This window comes from Macrobrachium nipponense, chromosome 31 (genome assembly GCF_015104395.2).
Source record: "Macrobrachium nipponense isolate FS-2020 chromosome 31, ASM1510439v2, whole genome shotgun sequence".
Classification (NCBI taxonomy): domain Eukaryota; kingdom Metazoa; phylum Arthropoda; class Malacostraca; order Decapoda; family Palaemonidae; genus Macrobrachium; species Macrobrachium nipponense.
The window spans coordinates 61899373-61915598 of NC_061093.1; the positions used below are offsets into that span (position 1 = coordinate 61899373).

At 35.2% G+C, this 16226-nt stretch overlaps 1 protein-coding gene across 1 annotated transcript in view; it reads right to left on the minus strand.

Annotated features, from left to right (window-relative positions):
• Nucleotides 1–16226, minus strand: part of LOC135207039 (coiled-coil domain-containing protein 186-like) — a 45289-nt gene that overhangs the window by 17998 nt on the left and 11065 nt on the right. Inside the window, 4 exon segments of the mRNA XM_064238667.1 lie at nucleotides 668–847; nucleotides 1859–2002; nucleotides 10262–10416; nucleotides 12846–12981. Of these exon segments, the coding sequence (XP_064094737.1) occupies nucleotides 668–847; nucleotides 1859–2002; nucleotides 10262–10416; nucleotides 12846–12981 (615 nt within the window).

Consider the following 16226-nt stretch of genomic DNA (forward strand, 5'->3'; position numbering starts at 1 on the left):
ATTTCCAAAAATATTTCTCTACGGTTAAGTCCCAATTCCAATTTTTCCTATTCTTCATAAACTTGTTTAATACTTCTGTCTGGGCTAAAGGTAATACTATAATTACAATTCAATTACCCTTAGTATTTATACTTCACAGAATACAGAATAAAGTGGAATCACGATACTCCCAAGGGTTACATGCCTTTACATCACCTGCTTGATTTAGTTTAATTACTGTAGTTTGATAAGAGCTGAAACCAGAATAAAAGAAACCTCAGGTGCTGCATGTCAAATGTACTTGTAATTTTCAAGATAGAGTACTATTTAAAACCTACTTACACAAAAAAAAAGTAATTCATCCACAATCTTTAGCATTGTATGATGAGAGAAAAAGACTACAAAATTTTTAAATGGTTAAAACTGGACACATAACAAACAAGATCTAAATGTTACCTAATCATTTATCATCTTGGACTTTCATTACAACCTCTAAGATTTATAAGCTTCAATAACTTAAAATGTTTTAAAGTCTCTCTCTCTCTCTCTCTCTCTCTCTCTCTCTCTCTCTCTCTATCTCTCTCTCCTCTCTCTCTCTCTCTCTCTCTCTCTCACTCTCTCTCTCTCTAATGAATGTATATTACTCATATAATTGTTGGGCTAAGTTGGCTACATATCTATTACCTACCTTTGACTGCAGAGCTGAGAACTGACTTTGAATTTGTACATTTTTATCAGTCAACTTTTGGGTGAAGGCCAAGAGTTCAGCTTCTTTCTGACGGCATGACAAAAGGTCACCTTCGATTTCATTGTTAAGAGATTGCAATCTTTCAACCTCTTGGTTGGCTGTGGCAAGTTGTTTTCTTTCCTATGAAAGTAGGAAAAATTTATTATGAAAATGACAGTACATACAGTAAACCCCCAGAAACTATTCCCCGGCGAACAGCTACATAAAATCCGTGAATACTTAAAACCCCTCTACAAATACTTAGAACTGCCTATTTTGATAGTTCAAACCCAAACAAAAATCTCTTAAAAATGCTTATACCAGAGTATTTTAATAATTTTATCAAAAGGTGGATTTAGTCATGAAGATGATATGAAAATACGGTATATCTCAGTGAAAAATACCTCGAACAAGCAAATTTTCTGTGAATAACATGTATATATGTTCCATAGAGAAATCCGTGAATCGGTGAGTCAGCAAATTGCAAGCCTGTGAAGCCCGGGGGTTTACTGTTTACAAACTGAGCACACAATTTTTAAATGGTTACAACTGAACATGCAACAAACAAGATTTAAATGTTACCCAATCATTTATCGTCATGGACTCTCATTAACCCTCAAAGGCAATCTAACTTAATGGTTACGACTGAACAAAAAGTGAATAAGAACTCAATGCAATAGTACCAAGATCTCTCTCTCTCTCTCTCTCTCTCTCTCTCTCTCTCTCTCTCTCTCTCTCTCTCATGTGGTGATGATAATATCACCAGATACCTCTAATGCTCATTTAGCACTAAATACTTTTCAATCTCTGATTGTACCGACCAGTTACCAGCTTGCACGGGGAAATAATCCTATTGTTAAGACTAAGGGTTTGTTCCGCATGTGAATAATAAGGAAATTATTTTATAAAATGTTGAGACTTTGAATTACTATTGTATTTTTTTTTGTTTTTTTTTTTGTATGGTGTTTTTATGCTGCATGGAACCAGCGTTATTCAGCAATGGGACCAACGGCTTTACGTGACTTCCAAACCACGTCAAGAGTGAACTTCTATCACCAGAAATAGACATCTCTCACTCCTCAATGGAAGAATTATTGTATGGACTCCCCCTATTTGTTAAAAATGTAAATATGTATAAAGAATCTTGGCTTACTCTTGTAACTGCTCCTGTAAATGAGATGAGTTGGAGAGTTGTAAATTGAGATCTGCAACCTGCTGACGTGTGCTAGTCACTTCCGAACGTAAGCTTGAAAACAACTTTTCAGTCTCTTCTTGCTCCGCCTCAAAGTTTGTTACCTGTAAAGGTTAAATAAAATATTTTTAAATGCTCATCTAACTATTCCACCTCTTAATTAACTGTAAGAGATATTAAGTAATTGCTTTCTATTAAAGCTTTTCTGACACCAGTAAATTCATAATTTTCACAAAAGTTTCACAAAACATTTTTTTATCAAATGCAAGTGACTTTTATATACAAACCAATCTTTTTCATTTCCATAATCTGTGGTTCTTCTGAATCTACACATTCAATTCCTGAATTACAGAGATTGTCTTTTGGCTTACAGACAGCCTTGTGTATGTGATTGTACATACTTTGGGTTCCAGTTATGAAAAACATTCTTTAGAATGTCTAGATTGGGGCTGCTAGAAATGAGCACAGTTGGGAGGCAGGAACTGGTTGTTAACAATAAGACTGTATTAGGAGATCCAAAGCTTGTCTGTAGTAAACCACACTGAGCTGGTATATTGCTAATACTTTTTCATGGAAATACTATTGATGATCTTATGTGTATATTCATGTGTATTGTCGACTGATAATATATATTTAAAACAAAAGTGTTGTCATAAATATGTACTCATATTACTCATATATTTAGTAACAGGATTTTATCAGCTGCCTTGGTTATCGGTGATCCAGTTTTATTGGACTTGTCTAGTGATGGAAATTTTCAGTGCTGAAATGCACCGATTTCCCCTTATCAGCGCTGATAATAGAGTATTGGTACTGATACATACCTAACAGAGGGGTCAATAAGCAGTTACAGGCAGTACCCGGGTACGACGGGTTCGGCTTACGACGTTCCGAGGTTAAGGCGCTTTTCAATTATATTCATCAGAAATTATTTCCAGGGTTACAACGCCTACAAAGCTGATCTGGCACAAGAAATATGACACCAAAAAATGCAAAATAATCAATATTTGAAAGTTTTTTTTTATGCAAAATGCAATAAGAATGCAGTTTACATAGTTTTGAATGCACCCAAAGCATTAAAAGTTAGGTTTTCTTAGGATTTTTGATGATGTTCCGGCTTACGACGGTTTTCAGGTTACAACGCGTCTCAAGAACGGAACCCCCGTCATAACCCGGGGACTGCCTGTACTGGCACCGATAAGCACTAAAAATCAAAATAACTGAAAATCAGCAATTTTCGGTTATCAACCATTTTCGTGTATCATCAAGCTGTCAGCCCCCTCATTTTGGGACCACCTTGACGTGGTGAGGGGGCTCTCGAACCTCAGGAATCTCTTCCCAGGTTCGAACCCAAGAGTCCCATATGACATTATATATTTTCGAGTAAACTTATGTGGACTTTTCCATTTTTTGCCAAAATTTTTAAAAGCAAATAAATGAGATATCATGCTTAACGTGGAGTTAAATCCGAAGCTAAATAGTGAGAACTGTGGTAGATCCATCTCTACCCGACAATGTTCGGACCTGTTTTTCAGGCGGAACTATTCTGTGGAGCTGGACACGGATTCCAGGGGGGGCCTGGTTCTAGGAATAGAACTCTCGGCATTCTATCCAGTTTGCCCATAATGTGATTAGGATGGGGATAATTGTATTAACATAATACTCTTAGTCCTAGCAAGCGGGTTCTGCTTACACTTGGGCCATACTAATCATGTTATGCCATCCCCTTTTGGGGTAGGGTAGGGATGCGGACATTTGGGAGTCCTTTCTCACTTGTGCCTTTGGCAGAAGATTTAACTTCGCGAAGGGCCAATGATATCTTTTCAAGAATTTTTTTTTTTTTTTTTTTTTTTTTTTTTTTTTTTTTTTTTTTTTTTTTTTTTTTTTTTTTTTTTTTTTTTTTTTTTTTTTTTTTTTTTTTTTTGTTTTTTTTTTTTTTTTTTTTTTTTTTTTTTTTTTTTTTTTTTTTTTTTTTTTTTTTTTTTTTTTTTTTTTTTTTTTTTTTTTTTTTTTTTTTGTTGTAAAAACTCAAAATTTATGAACTGTGAAATAAATGATTTGAGTACCCCTGGGCCCCATGATGGAAAAACTACGGCACAGTTGATGACCATTGGCACGTCACTCCCGAATTTCCTAGGTACTGCCACAAGTAGTGAAAAGTACTATAAAAAAGATACAAAGGAAACACCCTGTTCCAAGTAAAGCAGCAGAGCCAGAAAACCAAATAGAGTGCATAAATAAAAAAGAAACAAACAAACATAAATTGGTAAACTCCAATATCGTAACAATGGAACCATATATGATGAACAATAATTCTGAATTAGAGACAAATAATCCTCCCAGCAATACAGAAAAATATAAAAATCATAATAGACAAGCAACATACATAAAACAAGGACCAAAAAGAAACAAAAATTACCGACTTAATCCCACATTGGTACATTTTGATGACCTCTTTGGACCAGTATAATTGGTCAAGATTTCTAGTCCTCAAAGCTGACAACAAAATCTCAGCAGCGATGCTAGAAAACAAATTACTTAACATATATCCAACACAAGACATGGAATGCAGACACATCAAGGACAATGAATGGCTTATCCAAGTAACCAATAAAAAGCAGTCCACTGCCTTTTTAAGTATAACAGAAATAAATAATATAAAGGTAATAATTACAAGCCACGAAACATTGAATTATGTACAGGGTACAGTCATCCTACCCAATAGCGAGCAGGAGCTTCCTTCAAAACAACTATTGCTAGACTCCCTAAAATTGAGATATAACAATATCCACGATTTAGAAATATACTCTATTTCAAGTAGGAAAGATAAAAGTAAAAATATCAACATTGCCAAAATAAAATTTACAGGCCAAGACTTACCATTTAAAATAAAAATTCTAGGACAAAATAGAGAAGTTCGTCCTTTTGTTCCTAAACCATTACAATGTACACAGTGCTCAAGGTATGGACACACATACAAAAGATGCCGTAATAAAGCTATATGTGCAGTCTGTGCATCAGATGACCATACCACTAATTGGAACTGTAATCAATCAAAATGTATTAATTGTGGACTAGCCCATCACGCAAAATCTAAGGAGTGTTCATTTTACCAAATATAACACAGAACTTCAGTTGTTAATAAATAGGACAGGAATGTCAGTCATGGAAGCCAGACTTGAGCTAAAAGTAAGAGGCGTTAACAATCCATCCAAAACCCCCACCTTTTCAAATGTGACTAAAAATCAAGACATCAAACAGCACAATGACAAACAAGATAGTATAAACAGGGAAACTGGATTTCATACCAATAATACTGAAACACAAAAATAAAAGTGATATTACAACAACCAATACCACCACTAACATAGATGATTCAGTTATCCATGGAAAAGAACTTCCAATAGAAGAAGAATTAAATAATGATGATAATCGAACTGGCAAAAAGAAAAGAATTCTAGAAAGAACCCCACCTAAGGGAAAAAGGTAAATATTGAAAATTACAATCAATCCAGAGAGACTCCAACTACACCAGGAGAACATTTTAAAAAGGATATTAAACTAACCTCATCACAAGTGGAAATACACAATTACCCTCAATCTCAATCAAACAGCCAACATCTGGACAGTAAAGATCACTCTTTACAAGTTCCATCAAATAATACTAATGAAAATCATACCATTAAACCAAACCAAAATATAACTATCACCCCCCAACCATCCACAAGACCGAAATATCCCATTAACAACAACAAAACAAATAACCCCTCAAACCAACAGTCCTTATCACTACAGAAAAGGAACAATAGAATTACAAAACCAGAAATTTCTAAAGCTAGACCAAAAACTTCTGAACCAATAATTAACATTACCAAACATGCTTCATCTTGTGGTTGTAATGAATGCTTTGTAAGTACATATAACCAACTAACTACCAAGACAGAGGACACAGTACGAAATTGTATTGACAATTTTACCAAATTAAGGAGGTGCCCTTTAACACACCAACATGAGAACGAATTATGTTCCGAATCCTTAAAATACAAAAAGGAAATTATAAAATCAAAAATAGACTTATTAATATTCAACTATGAAAAACAAACAACTGCAGAATCTAATAACCAACATACAAATACAACGATTAAAAAACCACAAATAAATTCAAATGCATATAAACTACGAGATAAAGTAAAATCAGCAATCAATTTACAGAATTTAACACCAATTCCTCCCAATAATGGAATATAAAATCATTCAATGAATATAAATGGTCTCTTAACCCGACTACGTCTGGGTGAATTACAAAGAATCATACGAGACCACAACCCAATGTGCATATGTCTACAACATATAGGAAGTAACCCTACAAATATCCAACACTATAAAATTGCCTGTTATTCACCAACTGACGGTGGAAAATTAGGCACAGCCATATACGTTCATAATAGCATTACATATGAACCTGTTGACATACCATCTATGCCATATCAAATAACATCAATTAAACTGTATATGCCTGATAAAAGTAAAATTACTATTTGTAATTTATATAACCAACCAAATTTCAATGCAAATTTCAGTGATTTTTCTGAACTTATTAGCAAAAGTATACAGGAACCAACTACTTATAGTAGGAGATTTTAATGCACATAATCCATTATGGGATATTAATAACCCCACTGACACATCCGGAATCAACATAGAGAATACTATAATGAAACACAACCTGTATTGTCTCAATGAAAGTGAAGTTCCAACATATTTTTCAAATACACACCTAACCTTTTCTTCAATTGACATTTCATTATGTTCAAATGATGTAGCGGAGAAATTTGAATGGAACGTCCTAGACGATTCATACACAAATGACCATTTCCCAATCATTCTGAACTACTTAAGTAATGTCAAAATATTGCCACCTACAAGATATAATATCCAAAAAGCTAACTGGGATAAATATTTCCTATACACACGAAACATACCACCATTCCCACATAATGAAGATCACAATACTACATGTGAATCCTTCTCAAACTTCATAATAAATGCTGCAGATAAAAGTATTCCAAAAACCAAAACACATTCCACAAAATCCCCTGTCCCATGGTGGAATCCAACATTAACAACATTAAGTAAAATAAAACATATATTGAGTCGCAATCTAAACAGACTCAAAACTCGCCTTAAATCACTCAACAAAATGCCCTATAGTATAAACATATTAAACAAAATAGTTATAACAAACATAACAATTAACCACATTAAACCACTATATAAACAAATATACAGCCAAATTTAGAAAAACGGTAATAGCTGAAAAATCGCATCATGGAAGGAATATGTCTCAAACATATCTTCAAACACATCCACAAGGGATGTCTGGCAAAAGATAAGGAAAATCAATGGAAAACATATAAGACCTCCAAGAAGTGCAATACATTTAAATGGAAAAATATACCATGATACTTATGAAATATCAAACATAATTGGGAAACATTTTGAAAACATCAGTGCTTACTCCAGCCTAGATACACATTTTCAAAGTATCAGAAAACAAAAAGAAAATATAATACTCAATTTTGAAACTCTTGAAGACCTGGAATATAACTATATTTTTAACATGGATGAACTAGATAATGCCATCAACTCTTGTCATCCCTCTGCACCAGGATATGATAAAATATCATTTGAAATGATAGAAAAATTAGCTCCTATAGCTAAATCATATTTATTAAAATTTTACAATAGTATCTGGCTAAAACGTGTCTTTCCTGATAAATGGAAACATGCCATAATTATTCCAATAAACAAACCAGGAAAGGATGCAAGTAATCCATCCAATATAGACCGATATCTCTAACAAGTTGCCTATGCAAAATCTTAGAAAAAATGGTTAATGCACGATTAACGTATGTAATAACCAAAGAATCCATTTTAACACCAACACAATCTGGTTCAATAGCTGGCAGATCAACCCTAGATCCCTTAACACATTTAGAAGATCATATCAAAAAAGGCTTTGAACAAAAGAAATTAACAGTAGCTATATTTTTGATATAGAAAAAGCATACGATACAACATGGAAACATAACATCATGCAAAAACTCCACTCCAAGGGACTAAGAGGCCACTTACCAATATTTATTAAGAACTTCTTAACAAACAGAACTTTTCAAGTAAGAGTAGAAAATTCCTACTCAGTAACCTATAAACTGGAAGAAGGAATCCCTCAAGGTAGTGTCTTGAGCTGTACATTGTTTGCTTTAGCAATCAATGACATTACTATAAATTTACCAAGTGGTGTAAAAAACAGTTTATATGTTGATGACTTTGTCATTTACTATACGAGTAGTAATCTGAGACACGCTCAGAGAGTTCTCAGTACTGCCATTTCAAATATATGTAGTTGGGCAAATTCAGTTGGATTTAAATTTTCAACTGATAAAACAAAAGCAATCGTCTTCTACAAAGACAAAAGGTGGATGAAGAACCAAACAATCAAACTGCATCTTTATAGCACTGAAATACAATTTTGTACAAAAATCAAGTATCTAGGAGTAATATTTGATCAACATTTAAATTGAAAGAGCACATCAAATACATTAAAGCCAAGGGCATCAAAGCCCTTGCCATATTAAAAAAGTTATCACACACTAATTGGGGAGCAAAGCGAGACATTTTATTAATGATATATAAGGCAACAGTCTTATCCATAATATATTACTGCTGTCCAATATATTCATCCGCCTCAGAATCTGCATTAAAATCTCTCGATGCAGTGCACCATGAAGGCGTGAGATTGTGCACAGGAGCTTTCCGATCGTCCCCAACAAACTCACTTTTGGTGGAGGCAGGTATTTTGCCCTTAAAACATCACCGTAATTTAATAACAATACAAAGAGGTCTTTCAATGCAAGAGGGATCGTCTCCTGCAACTTACTGCTTCCAAAACTGTAATCAAGTAACAGCAGTTAATAGTACAAGCTCTTTCCCAAAAAGAGCTAGATACATAATGAACATACATAATATGAATCCAATTTTTCACCCACCAATGGAATTGCCACCACCATGGATTTTAAATAGAGTAAAGATATGTACCTCCCTGTCTTACCTACTCAAAAAACAAATGACAAGTACGGAAATGTACCGCCAACATGCTTTGGAGCACATTAGAAGAAAAGGCGACAAATTTATGATATATACAGACGGCTCCAAAAATAATGTTGGAGTAGGAGCATCTGCATATTCGAAAAATATGTTAAGTAAAAAAAGCCTACCTTCAATATCATCAGTATTTACTGCTGAAGTCACAGCCATACAGATGGCTCTAGATATGATATCTGAGCACAAAAGCAAGTGTGTCTGTAATTTTCAGTGACTCACGTAGCGCTATAGATGCAATAGGACAGTATAAATCAGGAAACCAAATAGTACAGGAAATTCAAATAAAAATTCATCAACTCCTCCAATCAGGAATATCAATGGAAATATGTTGGATCCCAGCACACGTGGGAATAAAAGGAAAATGAATATGCAGACTCTGCTGCCAAATTAGCCTGCACTATCCCTCCAACAATTTCATATGCCCCAGTGTCAGACTGGGTAAAATCAGTTAAAACATTAATTTACCAGGATTGGAAAGAAGAATGGGCCTCGGTGCCAACAACAAACAAACTTAAAAATATAAAAACTGAAGTCTATGCATGGAGGACATCCTCACAGGAGGAAAGAGCAAAAGAGGTGATCCTAGCAAGGCTACGTATAGGACACACAAGATTCTCACATGGTCACTTGATGTCAACACCACATGCTGACCCAGTGAAATGTAACAGATGTCAAATACCCATGACAGTACAGCATTTGCTTGTTGAGTGCCCAAATTGGACCCAGCAAAGATCTATTTATCTGCGGAGTTCAGAAATGAAAAATATTCTTGCGGAAAGCAGGGATTTTTCAATTAATAAAATCATAAATTTTTTAAATAAGACGGGTTTTTAAAAAAAAGTCTAATTTTTTTTTTTTTTTTTTTTTTTTTCTTCTTCTCAGGATTGATCCCTGAGAACCAGCCCGAGAAGAGTCTACTTGAGACTCAGAGGTCTGGAAAAACTAACTATTAATAATAATAATAATCAATGCTGTCAGAATGGAAGCCCTATAATTACCAGTGATACAGACCAGTACATAACAGCATACTCTTCATTACCTCTCATACAGTCCTCCCCATAACCAAGATTTGTAATATGCTGCTTAAAAAATGTTAGCACTAATAATTAGTTTTAACATTTCAAAATAAAGGCAATTATGTATTCAGTATATTACAAGACAGTATACATTGAAAATTTCATTGATTCAGTTTGGCTTACCCTAGATCTTAGTGAATTTGCCTCATCTACCAGAGCAGAATGCTTTGTTCTTAAGGTCTCTAGTTCTGACTGAATTTTATGAAACGCTGATCCCTTATCCTCATTTGCTTTCCTCTCCATGATCAATCTTGCCTTTTCTTCCTTGAGCTGCATATCTGTAAGAATAAAAAATGACTTGCAGCCAGTTCTTTATTTATGAAGAGACTAAATTAGGACAGGCTAGAGTCTGAGGATCTAAGTATTACATTGCCCTATCTCTGTAATGTTTTGTAGTCGAACTCCAGATAGTAGATACAAGTCCATCTAATAACTGTACCACTCTTATCTGTTTTACAAAAACAACACTCACAACTGAGTGGAGTTCTTCATTTTTTATAAAGTCTAACTTAAACCATCAGGTGTTCTACCAGAATTTTACTGTTTTTGTCTCTACAGTATTGAAAAACCAATAGGAATACACTATGCACAGTGATACAACTCTTACCCTTACTTACTCTGATGCAAAACAAAGGAGTACACAGTGGGGCCTCAGGTTTTACGCGTTTCACATTTCCACGGTCCACTTTGTTGCAGATTCTTGTGGAACACATTATTCACTTTTCCATGGAGAACTTTCACCAATTTGCGGATATTTTCTATTGACCATATCTCTAAAACTATTAGTAACCTGCTTTTTTTTGTAGAGCAACACTATTTCTTCACTAATTACTGTAGTTTTTCATATTGTGTATGTGACTAAATACTACTACTTATTTTTATTAGGATCAAAGAAAGGGAAAAGAATTTGAATCCTTAAGAGGAGAGGGAGATAGTTCCAGTAATTACTTTGTCTCATACACAACAGAATTAAAAGCAAGTGGGACTTAGAAGAAACTTTCTTCTGGGGCAATTTTGTTGGAGAATCCAAACTACGAAGTGCCTACTTGGCTAGCTTAAGTGAGTGCAGGCATTTAGCCCTTGGCTCTAACCTAGCCACCTTGAGGGACTTGGACTTCTAAACTATAGGTGGCTATAAAAAATCAGGAAACTTAGCCATACAAAGACAAAAAAGTTTTTAAAAAGCAAAGTAACCTTCTTTTCTTTCCCATCAGAACCCACTCAGCAACCAGGGTATCCACTGAGACAGCACAAGAAGCACAGGGGCAGTGACAGCAGGACATGCAACATCTTGCAACACAAGATCTTTTTAAATCTTCAAATAGAGACAAACTTTAGAGCAAAAACTTGCTCCAAAGATGAAAAGACTTGGCTTCACCATGCACCTCAATTTCTGGCACCAGAGCTCTCTCTGTCAAAGGCCCTCCCGAACACAAGACTCAGCAGTAGGATGCAATGCCAAAAACATCTAAATAACCGAAGACAAAAAACCCTGCTGCTGACCAAAATTCTGGGTAAAGGTGATTGAAGCTCCTCAAGGTGAACAGTGGTCTAACCTCCCTTAGCAAAAAAAGCCAAAAGATGGTTTAGGGACAGAGACCAAGCACACCTAGAAAAAGCCTGAGAGGGTCCTCCTTACAAGAAGACAAACATGAAACACCCTGGCCGACTTGAAGTTAAGCTAAACCAATGATGCTGCCCTTAATGCCTACAAGAAGGAGGCCAGGGGTAAATGATAGAGAGCAAGACTTACGGCATGAATGAATCAAATAGGAGCTGTTGCACGATGACTTACTTTGATGTGGCTCAACAGGTGACTGAACTCTAGCATGAGAAGCCTGGCATGGAACCACCTGGATGCTCAAGAAAGAAACTTGATCCCTCTTCTTATTGGAATAAGCTGATTTACACTGTGACAAATTATACCTGAAGCTAACATAACTGTGACTCCAAATACCCAACAAAACCTCCAGAACATGAAACAACTAATGCAAAGGTATGCTGGCATAGACAGCACGCCTGGGAGACAAAAAAGAGCAAGGGTGATTGTTACCGAGAGAAAACCACGGTACCATCAAAGCACTTTTAGCGGAAGACAAGATGGAGGAAATCGAAGATGGTGAACCACAGACAAGAGGAGATCCCAGACAAGAACCAATAGGAGTCTGTGGCATCCTGGATATCCCAAGAGGAAAAGACTAACATAGAGAGCAAGCATGCTGCTCTCCACTTACAAATTCTGCATCCTGTCTTTTGTGATAAGTATAATTCTAATGCGCACATCTTTCAGTGATCTAACACCAACCTGCCTAAGACTTGTGCCAGGTTGGTCAGAAAAGGCAGACAATAGGCACAAACCACTTCCGTTCTCTTATCTACCCCACCTCCCTCTAACTCCAGATAAGGGAGTGTCACACAGGATGGCCAAGGAATGGCTAACTAAGAGGGTCAACCTGTATACGTATCAAATTAACAAGTATAAATTTCACAAAAAAACATTGAATATAACTATTAATAATGTAGTTAAGTAAAAAAAAAACTCAATAAGTTCAAAATGTTTTCAACATCAAAAATACATTTACTTTTAAAGATAGAGCAAAAATACATGTACCTATAAAGATAGAGATGAACAGGAAGGATAATTGCACTAACATTACCTAGCATTGGGCGTTTTAAATTAACTAATATTGTAACACATTTATCTTACCTAGTACGTTGGCCCTAGAATTTTCATTTTCTTTGGTATCTCGAACTAGCTTTTCAGCCTCATCCCTGATGGATTTGAGTTCTTCTTCGTGTTTTGTTATTTTCATTAGTGCACGATCTAATTTTCCCTGAGTTTCCTGATTGATAAAACAGTCACATTAACATATAATAGAACAAATTATGCAAGCATGACATACATACAATATTCAAATCTTTGAACATTCTTAAATATCCTAGGATTCATATACAATATACAAGATAATTTTCAATTATTCATCTAAAACCATAAAAAACATAATGCTGAATACATATCAATTTTTCCTGCCTAAATGTAGAGAGAGCAGTTTTGAGAATAGCTTCAATACCTTACAATTAATTTTTTCACCCAAATCTGTTACTTATAATGCACCACATTTTCTTGGTCCACAAAACCCATCAATCCTTCGTGGAAAAAGATAAAAGAGGTAAACTGTAGCCCTATGTATGCAGACACTCTTGGATCCTCAGGTCCTCTGCTCCTAATGGCCTTAATTCTATTTGAGTCTGTCCAATAAGTTGCAAGAAATCAGGGAGATTAGGATGTGAAAACTAATAATAAGTATTAGTGTATGAAAAATAATTTTGTAAATGAAAAATTACAAACCCAATAATTAGAGTATCATCCAAATAAGCAGACATTCCTTGCAGAACACCGACACAGTCAAAACTCCTCTGAAGAACTTCTACCAGGTTTACTATTATTATTATTATTTTTTTTTTTTTATCTCAGTCATCCTATTCTACTGGTGGTATTTATAGTGTGGAATTCCAGGTTGCATCCTGCCTCCTTAGGAGTCCATTGCTTTTCTCACTATGTACAATGTTACTAATAGCACACTCTTCGGCATGAGTCCTGGAGCTACTTTGCCATCTAGTTTTTCCTGGTTCCTTTTCAGGGATCTTGACTTTGTGCCTAGTGTTCCTATGATTATGGGCACAATTTCCACTGGCATATCACATATCCTTCTTATTTCTATGTTCAAGTCTTGATACTTATCAATTTTTTTTCTCTTTCTCATCTACTTTGGTGTCCCATGGAACTGTGACATCAATGAGCGATACTTTCTTCTTGATTTTGTCAAACATGCTTCAAGTCTGATCTACTGGCATGTATCACCCTATCTATTCTGATACAAGTCCTCAGAGGATCTTTGCCTGATCATTTTCTATCTCTCCCTCAGGTTGGTGTTCGAACCACTTATTACCACAAGCTGGCTGGTGTTTCTTGCACAGGCTCCAGTGGAGGGCTTTTGCTACTTTGCTAAAGAATCATGCCTCTTTTTGTACTGGTTCTGCAAGTGCTATGTGATTTATGATCTTGGCTTTCATATCGCACTTCCTGCAAATGGATGAGACATTATTTCCATCTACTATTCTTTGGATATATCTGGTTCTTAGGGCATATCTGGTTCTTAGGGCCTTCTCTCCTATATTTGAAGGGTGTCTCATTCAGTCTCAAGTCAGCTGCACATGATGTCACCACAGTGACATATGATTTGGTACATCTTTAATGCTACATTTTATATTGAAGTATTTTATTTTTTTATTTACTTTGTTCAATATGGTTATCATTAAAATATATATTGTAAAGGAAAAAACATGTTAATGCAGTTTTTCTTGTAGGACACAGTAGGCCATCAAATACAAGTATAAACAAGATAATCTATCAGTTTGAAGTACAAGTATTTGTTCGACCTACGATACAAAATTTTCCCAAAAATGAAAAACGGGATGTTCGACATAAACGTTCTACAAACAAGGTACCACTATACTTAAGAGGAATAGTTGTAAAAGGGGTACTAATCTAAGATGACCTAGGATGCTTTGGAATAATGGTTTAGGGTGTATTTTTTTTTTGAAATTATATTAAATTGTTTTAGTATGATAATTTAAGGTATATTTTTGATTGAACTAACAAAATTTAAGGTATATTTTTGTTTGAACTAACAAATTAAGCAGTGAAATGTTAAAATAAACAGTTATCAGCATTTTAGTTTATGGGGTATTGGGTATTTGGGAGTTATGAGCATTTTTAGAAGGAATTTTTGCATTTCCGCAGATTTTGCATTTCTGCGGCATATTCTGCAGCCTATTTCCGTGTAAAAGTGGGGGAGCACTGTAAACAATTTAGGCCAAAGAAGATATTCAGCACTGAAATGGAAATTGACACAACAGGCAATTCCAGTTATCAGCGATGTGGTTTTATGGGACTTGTCTAGTGCCAAAAATGGTCTAAAATCGGCAAACTTTTGGCGGTGAAATGTGCCTATTTTCCAGTTATTGCACCAATATAGAGTACTGGTGCCAATACATACCCAACAAACCCCATTAACCATTTATCGGCGCTGATAAGCGGCCAAATTCACCAAATTTCGGTTATGGGCGATTTCCGGTTATCATCAAGCCATCAGAACGGAACTCGGCTAATAGCAGGGACTGCATGTAAAAGGTTTTAAAGGTGTAACAAGAGGAAAACACTGCAGTTGCACTTTGAGTCAATTGTTAGGAGAGGTTGGCAAGAAAGATGGAAGGAGGTACAATAAAAGGAACAAAAGCAGTTGCAGCTACGGGACGAAGGCACGCTGCAAATAACCTCAAGTAATGCCTACAGTGCACCACATGAGGTGCACTGATGGCACTGCCACCCTACAGGGGGTACATTACTATCAACAAATAAAATGTTGACACTAAAAGAAATACAAAAAACTTAAAAATAGCTAACAAATGTGATACTTGCCTACAAGAATGATGCTTATTGCTAAACTTTGAAAACTGGAAAATACTAATAAAAAAAGCTGTACAAGAATGGCACTATTCTCTTTACATATAATATAATAACTGTATTTCAAATATTTGTTAACTGCCAAGACCAACAAGGGTAGCAGCAAAAAAGGCTATAAAACCTATCTGGCAAGCAAAGGGAATTCAACTGTAATTTTTCTTTTGGTGCACTAGTGAAAAACAGAGAGAGAATTCAATAAATAAACTGAATCAAAACATTGGAGGTATAAATGAAATTAGTATGTATTACTAATTCAATACTGTTAAGCAATCAGCAACCTGTCTATGAAATGGAAGCTGTTTGCACAATGCTTGACACAGAAAGATTGAGATACTTTACTTCCTGAGACCACACAATTCATATTGACCAGTTAATATAATTTTCCATTCTTAAGCTTCATATGGCACATGTAAAATATAGGGTTTGTCTACTGCATTGGAAGGTACTGCTCAATATTCCTTATAAATTACTGTGAACCAAACTCTTAAGCACTGAAAATATAAAACCACTTCCTGGTGAACAAGACTGTGATGAAATTCACAAATTTATTACTAAGTATAT